Genomic DNA, 15476 nt, shown 5'->3' with positions numbered 1-15476 from the left:
CCCACTGTGTCACTGGGCTCAGATAAACACCTAAAATTCAAGGAAAGAAAACAATCTTAGTTGTTATGTGAATTATACTGTTTATTGGAGAGAGATTGGCTTATAACACAAAGACTAGTATTGTAAAGTTAAAAAAAAAGAGTTTCTGTGGTTTATGTACATTTTTACCACATTAGTTTTTGCTCATTCCCACTCTTCATGAGTCAATGTGAGATAGTATAGTATGCTGCAAAGCTTAAAAACAATATTTTTCTTTGGCAGCTATTACTTCACGAATCCACCATCTGCTGCCATTAAATCTATCTAGTTCTAGCAATACTAATAATTTCCTACAGTGAATAAAGGTTGAAGATGAAGTAATAGAATTTTCCAAAGTAATTTTTCTTCTTTAGTACTTAAGACTAAAAATTTTAATTTACGGAAACTACAAAGTATATTCAAGAGAATTCATTTAAATTTGTTTTAATAAGGAATTGGTTAAGCTGTAGAAAGTTTCACTTAACGTCTCATTGCTTCATATTATGTTCCAGGAGCGAAACAATCCTTTAAAACTTATTAAGCAAAATTATATTTTGCTATGCTGTTATTTCTTCCCCCCCTTGAGTACCGTTTGATCTACGCATCTCTGTTTCCACAAGTCAGACTGGCAGTTTGTTGCCTGTTATCAAAGTCTCTAAAGAACCTAAAGGATTTATCTTCTCCCTGGTCCCTCACAGCTACAAGCCCACAGCTCCCACCAGAGCTGGGACACCAACTCCTGCAGGATATCAGTTCCTTCCAGCTGCCCCCAGCCAGTGCTGATGCCTGAAACAAAGCTCTGGAGAAATCAGAGTCTTGCTCCCGTTTGTTTTTCAGGCTCTGGAGGGTTCTTGTATCATGATGCAGCAAGGCATACTTGGTCTGCTCCTTGTTTTGGCTGCTTGTTCCTGATCCTGTGTGGCACAGCAGCCTCTTGGCTCCCACCTGTACTCCTGGGGGAGCAACGTGCTGAACTTGCTGTACCTTCATTGCAGTCAGAGCCCCTCCCTGCAGCAGTTCCTGCAGAGCCTGCCTTCCCTGGGAGCCTGCCCTCACTCCCCTGTGCCAGCAGGTTCAGCACAGCTGCTGCTGGCTCCTGAGCCACAGGGACATTGACCTCCCACCTGCCTGCAGGAGAGGTGACCTCATCCTCAGGGGGTAGAGAGGGGCCATTTCATAGCCTAAAGATTGGGGGACCAAAAAGGGCAGCAGGCAAGAGGAAGCCAGGCTGTTACTCAGGTCTGGAGCCTTATTTCCTAATTTCCTTATGTCCTGGATTTTTTATTCACTTTCTTCTCCTTTCTATTTCCATAAAATGCAGATTTCAATTGGCCTGGAAGTGCCAGATGTGGGCAGGTATGCAGAGGTCCCTGGGCTCAGGCAGTGGCTGTGCACTGCCCATGGGACAGCTCCCCATTGCTTTCCAGAGCTGCCCACCTCTCCTGGTCTGCAGGGGAAGCCAGGATGCTTGGGTTGGACCCTGTGGCTTTCCCAGCTTTGCCTGAGTGCCATGTAGGGGGTTACTCCTACAAACATGATCCACCTGACCTACTTTGGGTGTCCACCTTGGGGAAAGGTGCATCACGCCCCCAAGAGTGGCTGTTTCTTGCCACTGCCTTTGAAGAGAAGCTGTAGATGTTGAGAAGCAGGTGAGATGACTCCTATCCTGCCACCTGCTTTTAAAGAGGGATGCCTGAATTATGCCTTGATTTGCATTATTCACTAATTTAAGTTCTTCTGGGTTTAGATGAACTATGGCATCATAGTTCACTGCACCCTATTCCTTGTTTATGCTGGGACCCCAGCATAGTTTTGTGCTCTTGGTGAAGCTGGTGGCCCAGCTTCCATCTCTGTCTGAGGAAATGCTGCAGCTGGAAAGAATAATATAATAGTATTAAAGACTTCACTGCAAATAGTGTCATATCACAAACACTTTGAAACTCGTTCAGCAATATTACTTATAAGAGAAACTCATTGTATGGTGGTTTTGATCCTCTTACTTATTTTAGCTGTCATCCTTTGAAACTTAGTTTAATTGTGCATTATATGTAAATCAAAGTCTGAATAGTCTTTCAAGTTGGGGATTTTAATAAACAGAGAATAAAGCTTGATCCCTTATTTGGCTGACATTTCAGGAATGCAAAAAATAAAGACTTCATCCATGTCTGAGTAAAATTACCTGCAGGGTTTTTTTAAGGGGTGGTATCTGTATTGGTGTGCACATTAACTGAAATTTTGCTGTGTAATGTTCATGCTCAGTCTGGGATCCAGAAGGGAAACAGTTCTTTCTCACTTCTGTGTCCTCACTGACAAATGAAGAGCCTGTGACAGAACTTAGATGTAAAAACCCAAGTGGAGCCTGACTCTTCTTCAAAAAAGCTGAACTCCCATGCTTCAACAACAAAAAGTGTTTAAAACTTGTTTGTTTTTAAAGATGGCTGCTCTAACTCAGAAACCCAACAGTATGAAAATAAGTATTAAAATAATGGTCTTACTCTTTGACCATGATTCCATATGACTCTTTGGCAATAGATCACAGCTGCCTTCTATCTAATCTGTATAGGTTTTGGGGCCCACTTTTCAGGAAGGAATAATTTTAACCTTGTCTTTCACCAAAGGAAAGGGTGCCCAGCTGAAATGTACCTGCAGTTTTACTGCTTTACCAGTGGTTTGTGGAGACCTGCCTAGATTTGTTTTCTTCCCAGGCTGTGGTCAGATTTTTGGGCTGTTGACACAAGTGCTTCATTAGGAAACTCATCACCAACAAAATAAACCTGCTGCAAAAAACAAAGCTTTGGTCTCAGAAAGCTCAGGAGGCCCCTTCTGTTGTTATGCACAGACTGTAGAGACATTTGTCACTAAATGCTTACTGCCAAGAACAAGGCAGAAGTCTTGGCTTGGGCAACATAGTATGAAAGGAAAAGAGCTTCTTGTCTTAATTCAGCCACCAGACAGAAGTCACTGACTTAGTCTGTAAGTTTGGATTATTGCTTAAAGACTAAAGGCTGCTTCAATGCCAGGTGTTATGTTTTGGGAGGATGTAACTCAAATGGAACTGTTTGCTTTTCTAGATGGAGTTAGCAGTAGCCCCGCTGTGTCGGCGAGTCTCCGACTTGGGAAAGTCCTACAGACAGCTGAGGTCATTCAGGTGAGGAGCAGCCACAGTATGACTAAACTGTATTTCAAACTGATTTATTACCTCCTGTTAGTTCTGATTGAACTGAGAGCTTTTTTGGCAACACCCACCTGCAAATTAGAAATAGATTAAAGTTCTTTTAAATTTTATGCAGAGTATAACTATGATTTAACAATCTTTGTCATGCAAATGTTGGCCAAATTGTACTTTTTTGTATTGCTTTCAGTGCATCTTCTGTATGACAGCGAATTCTATAGTTACCTTAAATGTTTTCACTGAAATACAAAATTTATGGTCCTTTGTTGTTTAATTACAATAGGCAACTGCTCTAAATTTTTGCAAACTGGACCTGTGTTGGAAACCCAAGATGCAGAGTAGGGGCAAAAAACTCAATGGTTCTATCCTAACAAAATATTGCCACCACATAGAGGCACTTTTCTAATGCGTAAGATAAGCTTTTTCTTCATTTAATGAGTGTATTGTTACATTTTTCCAGACCACTGCTGTTCCAGACCAGTGAGCATATTGCCAGTAGCCCAGCTCTGGGAGAGGTTATTCCATTCAGCATTATTCTTCAGTTCTTATTTACAAGAGCACCACCAGAGCTAAAATCACCCTTCCAGGTAATAAGATCAACTTGTCTTTTATTTTCAGATGTCCTAAGGTGTGATGAGCATTGTAGTTTGCCCTAGCTGTTTTAGTTTATAATTATTCAAATGCATATTTTATATAATATTTGGCTTTGTTTTTATTGTGACAAAGGCATTATAATAATTGGTTTACTAAATTGATTGATTGATTTAATAGTAGGGATAGTAGGGATTAATAGTAGGGATACAATAACCTGATATTAAATAGACTCCCAATTCTTTATTATTCTGTCAGCTCGTAGTAGAAGTTGCAGACCTTTCCCCAGACTGCAAATTGCCTGGATCCTTCTCTTGTAAGATGCAGGAAATCTAGATAAAAACCCTGTCAGAAATGGGCCAACAGCTGATGTAGGAGATGACCTCTGAGCCCCCAAATAACATACTGGGCTATTCCTGTTAATTGTCTTTGATTTCTTAATTCATTCTGCATCACTGCAGTATTGAGAGCCTCATGTGGCTTTCATTTATGTCATCTCTGATTCTGAAATGGGAGCGTCTGTTTCCTTTTTTGCATTTTGTGTAACTGGTGTTTGTATTTCTCTGTACCAGAGGGCTGAGTGGTCCATTGCCCGCTACTCCCAGTGGCTCGATGATCATCCATCTGAGAAAGACAGGCTTGCTCTCATACGGTAAAAATCGGGCTTCTTTCTCCTCTACATTTATGATAATGGAGCAGGAACTTATCTGCACACTAGGACTCTTGAAAAGTAAAAAAAATGTGCCTCAGGGGATGTATCACAAATACCATTACCTTTTCTCCACTCATGGGATGAGTTGCAAAGTGGCAGAAATACAAACTCAGACAGAGCTCTCCTGTCCACTGCCCTGTGCTCAAACTCTCCAGTGCCTTTGGAAGGAGCACATAATCCTCTTGTAAAGGAAGTAAACTGTGAACAATGATGGCTTAAATTAATAATGTGTTTTTGCAAAACTGCCTCTCTCTCCTAACTGCTGGAAAGGCAAGACTGCAGCTGTCCTGTCATCTGTATCAGGAAAGAGAAGCTCTGAAAGCTTAACCAATATGAATGTAGGTATAAATCTAAAAACCTAAAACTGGAAGACCCTTGTTACACACCTGGAATGTTACTCTTCAGGAAATCAGCCCATGATCTTTAGAAAGTAATAATTACATCAGGTTGCTAGGGTAGATAACTTCATAGCTAAATATTATTTTGCATCTTAAGATGTTAGGAAAAGTTACGAAGAGTTGTCTTTCAAATCAAGCAAAGTTTTGAAGTGTGTTAGAGACAGCAGATTTGTATGAACATGACAAAACCAGCCTGGGGATCCTCAGGATTCAAAACTCAGATGATCATTTGGCTCCTAAAGCCCTAAACTCTCCAGCTGCCATCTCAGTGGCAGTCACTGTGTCCCAGGTCACTGCTTGGTGTCCTCCACAGCAGTGACCTGGGACACACGTGGCTGCACTGGGCTCCATCTGGCCTGGGAGCCACCTCTGTCCTTGAACTATGATGCATGGGTGTTGCCAGCTTTTGCTGGAGTGATAAAAGCTGACTTCTACATTCCAGCCAACAGTGATTGTGCCTCAGAAATTCAACTGTTTTCTTTCCACACTTCTAAAGCAGCCAAGAGGAGTCTGCTATAAATATTTGCACTTCCTGAAGCTGATAGCACCACACAGTCCCATGTAGTGATCAGGCCAGTTAAGGAGATACTAGTTGATCACCAGTAGATATTACTAGAATTTATTTCTGAAATATTAAAATACAAGCTGTGTCTCTTCATATGTGTATTTTTTGAAAATCATACTTGTGATTAGTCTGGTTTGTCTACAAAACCAGCTTTTCTTGAATGTCAAGCCATGACACTGAATTACAGGGACATAGGTGATAGGCATATATGTAAACAGCTATGAATATTTTGATTGTGTTGTTGAATCTCAGATATAGTTGGGAAAGCAGGGAATGCAAATCATTTGAGAAGTGGTGGGATTTTTTCTCTTCAATTTGTTTTCCCAAGTTTGAAAATGCCATTCTTAAACTACAACACATTTTCGTCTTTGTCTGCAATTAAATTTCATCCAGACTGATTCAGTTAATGGGTGTGCTGGTGGTCATGTTCAGACACTGATAAATTGTTCTAACCATGGAGGTATTAAGGAGCAAACCTTGGGATGAGGCTTTTAGGCTGAGACACTGTCATCCATTAGACTAAGTAGCAAAGCTGGAATACCTAAGTTTTCCTTTCAATCCTTTCACTGAATCCTTTATTCATTTTTCATGGCTAGTTATCCATATGTAAGGCAGGCAAGCAGGCATCAGTCACTAGTATGACCACGAATCACTCTTATTTTCTTTAATACTCTATTGGAAGATTTCTGAGCCAGCTCTTTGTGTGTCTCATATGAACCCAAGTTGAACTGCAGGCCTCTTGCTCTTCTATCAGTCACCCTCTTCAGGCTTTTTCCACCTGTAGTTGTTCAGCTGTGTGAGTTGAACTTTGGATGTTTGGAGCCCTCAGATCCCTGCACTGGCCTACATCAAAATATTCTCTTTTTGTTTGCTGCAGCCTTGCAAATGGTAATTTTGTGCAACTTCCCTTTGTAACAACTGTGCAATTACTCTAGGGACCTGCTGCCTAGATATTAATTTCCTTGTGTTACCAGGATCCTTCTAGCTTCATATTAAAGCTAATTGGAGTGCTGCTTCCGCTCTGTAGGTCTTAAATGCTTTGCTTGAAACGTGGTGTGAATGGTATGAATTAGTCCCACTCTGAGCATTTTTGTGCATTTCCTTCTGCTTGAATTCAGCATGGGGGTGGTATTTACCTGGCCAGAGGTATATTTGCCAGACTCCCTTTATAGACAACAGAGAGAAACAGGCGCTGCTGGGGCTGATTCATCTCATCCTGAAGCAGGTACCTAAAATAGGTCAGTTGCATTGTGTCCTGAAAGCTCCCATTTTCTCTGTTCAGTGAATGGAGTGTGGGCTGGGACACAGGAGCTCTCTCAGGCAGCCAGCTGCCCTGCAGACATTTGAAGTTAGGTGAGATGACCCTGCTGCAGGTGTCCTTCCTGAACAGGGATTGTGTTGAAAGGAGCACTTCTTTAAGTGGTCAGGGCAATTTCTTTCTTTTTCTTTTTAAATTAAGCTTGAAAACTCAACTTTTCCTCCATAAAAGAAGCCCTATTAGACTTGACATGATTTGAGCCAGCCTGAAGGATAGTTCATCCGTTCAAGGGCCAAATTCTCACCTTTACCATTAGACTGTGTGTTAACTCCCCTTATTCAAGCTCACCCTTGCTGAAGCAGAGTTGAAAGCCAGGCCCAATGAAGGGTTCATTTCCATAAGGAGCTGCTGTCCTGAGCTGGGCAGTTGCTCTGCCCACTCATCTGCCCGGGGCAGGAACAAATGGCAGCTCAGGGAGCACCGTGAGAGCCCCATCTGGGCTGGGCTCAGCCTGGCAGGGCAGAGCTGTGTGTGTGTGCTGGGCTCAGCCTGGCTGGGCAGAGCTGTGTGTGTGTGTGCTGGGCTCAGCCTGGCTGGGCAGAGCTGTGTGTGTGTGCTGGGCTCAGCCTGGCTGGGCAGAGCTGTGTGTGTGTGCTGGGCTCAGCCTGGCTGGGCAGAGCTGTGTGTGTGTGTGTGCTGGGCTCAGCCTGGCTGGGCAGAGCTGTGTGTGTGTGTGTGCTGGGCTCAGCCTGGCTGGGCAGAGCTGTGTGTGTGTGTGTGCTGGGCTCAGCCTGGCTGGGCAGAGCTGTGTGTGTGTGTGCCAGGTCCAGCCTGGCTGGGCAGAGCTGTGTGTGTGTGCCAGGCTCAGCCTGGCTGGGCAGAGCTCTGTGTGTGTGTGTGCTGGGCTCAGCCTGGCTGGGCAGAGCTGTGTGTGTGTGCTGGGCTCAGCCTGGCTGGGCAGAGCTGTGTGTGTGTGCCAGGCTCAGCCTGGCTGGGCAGAGCTGTGTGTGTGTGCTGGGCTCAGCCTGGCTGGGCAGAGCTGTGTGTGTGTGCTGGGCTCAGCCTGGCTGGGCAGAGCTGTGTGCTGGGCTCAGCCTGGCTGGGCAGAGCTCTGTGTGTGTGCTGGGCTCAGCCTGGCTGGGCAGAGCTGTGTGTGTGTGCTGGGCTCAGCCTGGCTGGGCAGAGCTGTGTGTGTGTGCTGGGCTCAGCCTGGCTGGGCAGAGCTGTGTGTGTGTGCTGGGCTCAGCCTGGCTGGGCAGAGCTGTGTGCTGGGCTCAGCCTGGCTGGGCAGAGCTGTGTGTGTGTGCTGGGCTCAGCCTGGCCGGGCAGAGCTCTGTGTGTGTGCTGGGCTCAGCCTGGCTGGGCAGAGCTGTGTGTGTGCCAGGCTCAGCCTGGCTGGGCAGAGCTGTGTGTGTGTGCCAGGCTCAGCCTGGCTGGGCAGAGCTGTGTGCTGGGCTCAGCCTGGCTGGGCAGAGCTGTGTGCTGGGCTCAGCCTGGCTGGGCAGAGCTCTGTGTGTGTGTGCCAGGCTCAGCCTGGCTGGGCAGAGCTCTGTGTGTGTGCTGGGCTCAGCCTGGCTGGGCAGAGCTGTGTGTGTGTGTGCTGGGCTCAGCCTGGCTGGGCAGAGCTCTGTGTGTGTGCTGGGCTCAGCCTGGCCGGGCAGAGCTGTGTGTGTGTGCTGGGCTCAGCCTGGCTGGGCAGAGCTGTGTGTGTGTGTGCTGGGCTCAGCCTGGCTGGGCAGAGCTCTGTGTGTGCTGGGCTCAGCCTGGCTGGGCAGAGCTGTGTGTGTGTGCCGGGCTCAGCCTGGCTGGGCAGAGCTGTGTGTGTGTGCTGGGCTCAGCCTGGCTGGGCAGAGCTGTGTGTGTGTGCTGGGCTCAGCCTGGCTGGGCAGAGCTGTGTGTGTGTGTGTGCTGGGCTCAGCCTGGCTGGGCAGAGCTGTGTGTGTGTGTGTGCTGGGCTCAGCCTGGCTGGGCAGAGCTGTGTGTGTGTGTGTGCTGGGCTCAGCCTGGCTGGGCAGAGCTGTGTGTGTGTGCTGGGCTCAGCCTGGCTGGGCAGAGCTGTGTGTGTGTGCTGGGCTCAGCCTGGCTGGGCAGAGCTGTCTCTGCTCGGGGCAGGAGCGCGGCTGGAGGGGCTGTGGCGCTGCTGGCCAGGCACAAACCTCAGGGCACTCAGGCAGGCAGCAACAACCAGAGGTATCTCCTGCTCCTCTCTTGTCCTGCAGGTGATGCTGCTGGATGTTTTACTGTTCGTTTTTACAGTAATTTTTATAGCACTGGATTTAATAGACCTGGTGTCACACAGATGTGCTTGTACGCAGCAGATTCTCCATTTTCTGCTTTGCCCCAAAGTTTGCAGAGCAAACAGATTTTTACCAAAGTACTAAAGAAAAGTCTGGCCCAGCGTCCTGCAGCTGCCCTGCTGATGGATCAGGACAGCAGTGCACAGGGTGCAGTCCCAGTACTGAGCAGAGGGATGATCCCTGCCTCTTCTGAAGCTCACCATGGAAATCTGACTCCATTTGACCAAAGGCAGAGCCCAGCAGGGTGGCACTAGGATTCACAATTCCATATAAGATTAATTAATTAGAGTCATTGTAAGGGATCCACATTAAGATTCCTTAAAAACCACAACCCAAATCATACTTTTTTTTTTCCCTTTTAACTCTAGATATAAATCTTCATGGGTTCAAATAACATTTTAAAGAAGAACTATCAGGGTCTTATATAATCAGTTTGTCCTGATTTCCAAGAAAGCTCATGGTTTTGCTCATGCAAGTGAAGTAATTTAATAAGTGCTTTAAAATCCTTTTCCTTATGTGGGAGGGCATCTTAAACTTAGGGCTTTTTTTTTCCTTACTTCTTATGGCATTTTTAATGAAGCATTAATATATGCAGAACATCCCACCAACCCTCCTTCCATAGCTCTCTTTTACAAACAATATTTGTAATGTATACCATAGCTTGTCTTTTAAAATAGAAACAGATTGCTGAACAGGTTTTATGTCCTTTATTAGAAGATGCTGAATTTAGGGCATTATTTAGTCTAATCCCTTCAAGAGTATGTTTTGTATATTACATAAACAGGGTTTCTTCCATCTTAAAAACAATAATACAACTATATATTACATTTTTTATATGACAACAGCTGTGATCTCCTCTGTGCTGGAGACTTCATGATACTGCTTTCACCCATAGTGCTGTTTATTTTTCCACAACTACTTTGGCACTGGTAAACAGGAGTGAACCAGCCTTTCTAAGGACAAGATTTTAATGGCAAACTGGTGCATCTGAATTGAGTCCTGTACTGCCAGCATAGTCAACAGAAGCTCATTTGAGCTAGTACTGCTAAAGTTTACTGAGATGTCATGGAAAATTCTGCATTTCAAGTGTTAACAAAGCCCCTGAATTCGTTTATCTCCCCAGATTAGAGTCAGGTAGGCTTCCCAGCAGCTCCTGTGATGTTCCAAGTAGCCCAGCTCAGGCAGGCTGTACTGAAGTCTGGCTTCATGCAGCAGCAATCATCTTGCTTTGCCACAAGCAGCTTCCTGCACTGTATGCTGCAGTCCCCTGAAGACTTCTTGACTGTCTTCAGCAAAACAAAATTCCCATTCCAAATGAGCTCCTGGAACCCTGTCTACTCTATGACCATTGGTGCTTTTAGTTACCTCTTCCAGCCCATTCCTCCCTCTCACTCTGGAGCAAGCTCACCATTGCTCTCTGGACTCCAAACAACCTTCCTCCCTGGATTCATGATTTGTGCCATTTTGCCACCTGGACCTTTCCTACCAGGAATGGACAGATTTCCTGGCCTGCCTCCATGGTGTCATTCCCACAGGCAGCAATGCAAAGGAGTTTTCTGAGCTTGACCATGATTCCCTTGTCCCCTGGTAGGTGTGGAGCTCCAGGTGCCCGTGGCTGCCTCTTTGCTAGCAGCCTTCAGCAGCTGCAGCAGCTTTTCATCCTCCCCTTGGCTGCTTTCCTGCACCTGCCTGTGTGGGAGCAGGCTCCCAGCCTTCCCTGGCTGGGCACAGGGAGTTCTCCAGGCCACTTTGCTTTACCACAACCACTGTTCTTTCACTGTTTCAGGTGAAACACTGACATTATGAATTATGAATGGCTTTAAAAAAAAAAAATTCAGCTTCAGAGTGTTTAGATACTTCTATTGGAGATGCAGGTGTGGGACACAGGAAAATGGTGAATGCAGTTGGAGTATTCAGAAAGCTTTTGTTTTCATTGTTTACTGTAAAGCTGTAAAAGGTCTCTTCTAGAAAAATGCCTGAGAATTCACCTGAGAGTATTGACATTACTGATTGTCTTTGGAGTGGGTAAGAGTTGTGATGCTCTCAGGTTGCTTATTTTTGTGAAGTTTGACTCCATCTCTTTGAAACAATGCAAGCAAAGCCACAGTAAAAGAGCAAGTGCAGCAGAAGGGACCTGCAAAACTCCTTTTAGCTGCCTCTGGAGTTGGTTTTGTGAGTTAAATCAGATTCTTTTGGGGCAGGAGAGAAGGAAAAAAGATAAAAGCTGCTAGAAGGTGTGACAGTGGGACTGTAATACTGCAGTATGGCACTTAGCATAGCCTAAATCTCATTCCATCTTGTTTGATCTGATGGGAATAACAGTCTGGCAAAGGATTATCAAGGGCTCACATTGAGTGGTTTTGGGTGCTGCTTTTAGGGTAAAGCTTCTCCCTTTCATCTATCTGGTTATCTCTGTAATCTTTTTCAAGGGCTTTTTCAAAGCAAGGAGATAAATCAGTTAAGGGATAGCAGTGTTACCATCTGGATAATGATGCCAACCCACAACTTCACCAAGAGGTGTTAGAGCTTCCTAAGTTAAGCAGGTCAATATGGTTTTTTTTCTATTTTCAGCTTGTGATGATTTCAAAAAACTATTTGAGCCCACAACAAACTTTGAGGAGTGTATAGGATGGAAAAGACAGGGACTCTGCTAAGTGGAAGGGGAGAGATTTATCAAGATAAATGACAGTTACAGTAAGAAAACTCACAGGAGTTTCTCAACTGTCTTTTTAATACAAGGGACAATTCTTTGTAGCAGCTAATAAACATCTAACATGGCTAACAATTACTGCTGACCAGAGCACTTGAGGTCTGACCTGAGTGGAAATGTGAGACATTTCTGACTCTTCTGAAGCATCTCCACTCATCCTTGATGTCATCCTTTCCTGCCTGCATCTCCCACCTGCTGCTCACTCTGCTCATCACATGTGGGCCCCTCATTGCTACAAGAGGCCAGTTTATCTAAAAAGCACAATATCCTGCTGTCCCATTCCCCCAGTTTTTCTCTCTAGTTTTGGGATTTAAAATAAACCTGTGGATGTGCCTAATGTCTCTGCAGTTCATGATGCTGATGGCCTTTGCTGGGAATGAAGTGAGCTGCACCCAAAGCACTTTGTGGCTGCACCAAGCAGTGTTTTAGTTGCCTTTTTCCCTGTAAACCCTTGTGCTGCTCCCCAAGGACCATTGGGAAGGAGCAGGCTGAAGGTTTTCAGGGAGCTGACCAGGTGCAAAATGTCAGGTTTACTTTAGCTAGATAAAATAAATATTCTTTCCCTGTCTTTCTGCCTGTAACAGCTTGCTTCTCTGTTGTAGTTTGTTACTGTGCAAAAAATTCTAAGTGATTCCTTACAGTGTATTTGTACCTGCTGTGGACCCCTCAGCAGTAGCTCACAAGGAAGTTGTTATCAAAATTTAAGAGCTCTCAAGTGCATCATGGCCAGCATGAGGAACTGTTTTTGTGCTCAGTAACTTTATTTTTCTGAAGGATCTCAACTCTCCAATCATCCAATCCATCCTTTTGTCTCCCCCCAGACAACATGTCCTGGGCTTCAGCAAAGAGGGACTGTAAGTCTGGATGCTGCAGAGGGACATGGGAGCTGTGGTGGGAATTCCCTGGTGCTGTGCTGTTCCAGTCCCACCCTGTGCTCAGAGGTGAAGCTGCCTCGGGTTCTCTGGTTGCCCAGTTGCACACTTCACTCTCTCCCTGAGCAGGGACTGCGGGTGGGGACAGGCAGCTCCTCCTGGTGCTCCCTGCCAGCGAGGCTGATGGATCAGCGCTGGCAGGAGTGGGAGCAGCCCCAGGACCAGCTCGTGGGGCAGGGCTGCCATGGCTGTCACTGGCTTCCAGGAAGCCAAAGCTCAGACTCCTCTCTCCAGAGAACCAAGCTCAGGCTCTTGGCCTCAGGAGCATCTTCCACTTGCTGATAAATGAGCTCTGCTGGAAATTCCCAGCCATGCTGTGGCACAAGTTATTGAGGAATGGCCAAGCCCTTGTTGATGTAGCAGCAGCTTTACTCACAGGCACCCAAGTGTACTGTGACCCTGCATCTTCCTACCATCTCCTCTGCTTTGTCAGGTTTGGTGGACTCATCTGAGGCTTCCCAGGGCTGCAGCACCACACAGGGATCTTGGCTGCTCCTCTCTTACCATCTTACACCAGGAGAAGCCTCTGTGTGTGAAACATGGGCTGAATATCACTCTTCAGTCCTTTTGCTTTCCTTAAGCCTTGCCTGATTCACTGCCTACTGCTGCCAGCAGGCACGTACCAGGGAGCAGTGCTGCCTTCAAATCCGTGAACTCTTCGTGCAGGAACGCAGGGTTCCACCAAAGGCTTGTTTGTTGGAAGGAACAGCAAACATAAATACAGCTCTGCCTCCCCAGCCCACCATCCTACAGCAGTGGGTGTGTATTTATAGGCACAACTTTGTGGTTGCTCTGTGTTACTGTCTCCCTTGACCCCTGTGCCCCCCCACCCCTTCACCAGATGTGCACAACAACCATCTGCCTTTTCCCCGTGGGACTGGGAATGTTCCTGCCATGTAACTAAAAGCCAGCGGGCTCCCTGGCTGGCAGAGCAGCTGTGCTGGTGCATCCTGCACTCCCAGAAAGGAAGGCATGAGACAAAACCCAGACCCACTCCCTGCTCAGTGACCCTGGGGGCTGGAAGCACTGTGGTGACAATCTGTATTAGAAAAGGAACAGCCACATACCAGGAGCTCTATTAGTCTCCATGTGAAATGGGGTCTGTTGTTTGTGCATTTTCTTAATGTCAGTTTTGCTGCAAATAGCACAAATATAAGCAAATTTTAGAAGGCAACTCCAAGATGATTGTATCAGTTCAGTGAAGAAATAGAAGCAGAAAGGGAGAAGAAAATTATATTCAAAGCTATATTTAAGTGTGGCAGCTCTAGCTTGGCCTACTTAATGAATTAGTAAGTTGGAATCTCAACAGATGAGCCCTTACAGTGTTTGTTTTACAAATATGCTGTCACTCAACAATACTGTGTACTAGAATGTTGGCTGAAAGGTGACCCTGTGTTGTAAAGCATCACCACAGTCGCCCCTCTTAGCTTTGCAATGTTTATTTGTGCAGTTCCCACATGATGACTCCATGTGTGACATCCTGTGACAATGTGTAAGAGAGCCAAGGCCGTGCCTTGCCCAAGCCCTCTCTGGGGTTAGTGCAGCATTTCTTGAGGACTGAGATGGGAGTTCCAAAGGCTGTGCCAGGAATCTCCTCAGGGCACGGTGGGTGTTCACCAGTGCCCCACCTTTCCTGCTGGAAGTTGCACTCTCAGCGTCTGCAGCAGCTGGAGATTATTCTCTCCCTCTCTAAAGGTTACCAGTGCAGCACTGAGCCCGAGTCTGTGCGTCAGAGCTGTCATTTCAAGCCATCTGCAACATGCTGCTGCTTATTTAAATGTTAACTTGTTTGCTCCTCAAACATGCAAGAAAGGAGATGAAGATCGTGGAACAATTATATAGAGCTTTGCAAGGCCTTCCTTGTTCACTTCCTTCCTCAGACAAGTAGGACCATCTGAGGAAAATTTTGCAGGAGGGAAAAAGGCAATTAATTTCTGTTGCAGATCCTGAATTTACAGTACTTAATTGCTTTAGCTACTTTACTTTTTTTTGTTGTTGGTTTTTTTTTTTAGTGGTGCACTGGAAGCTTATGTTCAATCAGTGAGAACAAGAGAGGGAAAGGAGTTTGCACCAGTCTATCCCATAATGGTTCAGCTGCTGCAGAAAGCCATGTCAACCCTTCAGTGAACACACCTGGACAAGGCTCTCACACCAGGGAATGGATGGTAACACAGCTGGGGGCTTTGGTGCCACATGGGTACTCACTGTTCATGTAAATTATCCCCAAGCACCTCAGCTTTACAATGAAATGTTTACTTTCTTCATGTCTGAAACTTCTGTCTTCTTGCTTTATGTTCACATTACAGGAACTTACTCATACAGAAATATTATAAGGAAATTGTACAACTTTTATGTGCTGTAAGTCTACATCTAATTGAAACATTCTTAAGCATTCCTTTTGAATTTAGAACAGTATAAAATTAGAACTCAAATATTACAGTGTAATTGCTGAATATCTCAAATAAGGAAACAGCTCTTTTCCTACAAGTAGAGTTTTAAACAGTTGAATACATTTTAGCCATATTCAGAAAATTGTACTTCTGAAACATTTGAATCATCAGTTTCTATCTAAAAATCACTAATTTTAACACAAGGAAAAATATTTATAACTAACCTAAATGCTTCTCTATTGCACTGCTATTTGCTTAGAAATAATTTATATTGATTTCAACTCTTCTTGCTTAAACTGTAATAAAGAACATTAACTATCCAATCCTGAAAATAGTATTTGAATTTCTTCACTGGCTTCCTAATAGCAAAGCATTAAAATATACTTTGGATGGGTTCATGTAAAGACTTCCATGCAGAATGTGCTCATTGCTG

General features: G+C 45.3%; 1 protein-coding gene across 1 annotated transcript in view; it reads left to right on the top strand.

Annotated features, from left to right (window-relative positions):
- COG5 (component of oligomeric golgi complex 5) overlaps positions 1 to 15366 on the top strand; it is a 174696-nt gene extending 159330 nt beyond the window's left edge. The window contains exons 19-22 of the mRNA XM_036401303.2: positions 3090 to 3166; positions 3651 to 3777; positions 4354 to 4433; positions 14666 to 15366. Coding sequence (XP_036257196.1) covers positions 3090 to 3166; positions 3651 to 3777; positions 4354 to 4433; positions 14666 to 14780 — 399 coding nt within the window. The 3' untranslated portion in view covers positions 14781 to 15366. The remainder of the gene's footprint in view (positions 1 to 3089; positions 3167 to 3650; positions 3778 to 4353; positions 4434 to 14665) is intronic.
- Positions 15367 to 15476: the final 110 nt, after the last annotated feature.

Source organism: Molothrus ater, chromosome 5, assembly GCF_012460135.2.
Source record: "Molothrus ater isolate BHLD 08-10-18 breed brown headed cowbird chromosome 5, BPBGC_Mater_1.1, whole genome shotgun sequence".
In the NCBI taxonomy this organism is placed as follows: domain Eukaryota; kingdom Metazoa; phylum Chordata; class Aves; order Passeriformes; family Icteridae; genus Molothrus; species Molothrus ater.
The sequence above is the reverse complement of the archived record's forward strand: the minus strand, read 5'-3'. Positions and strand labels throughout refer to the sequence as shown.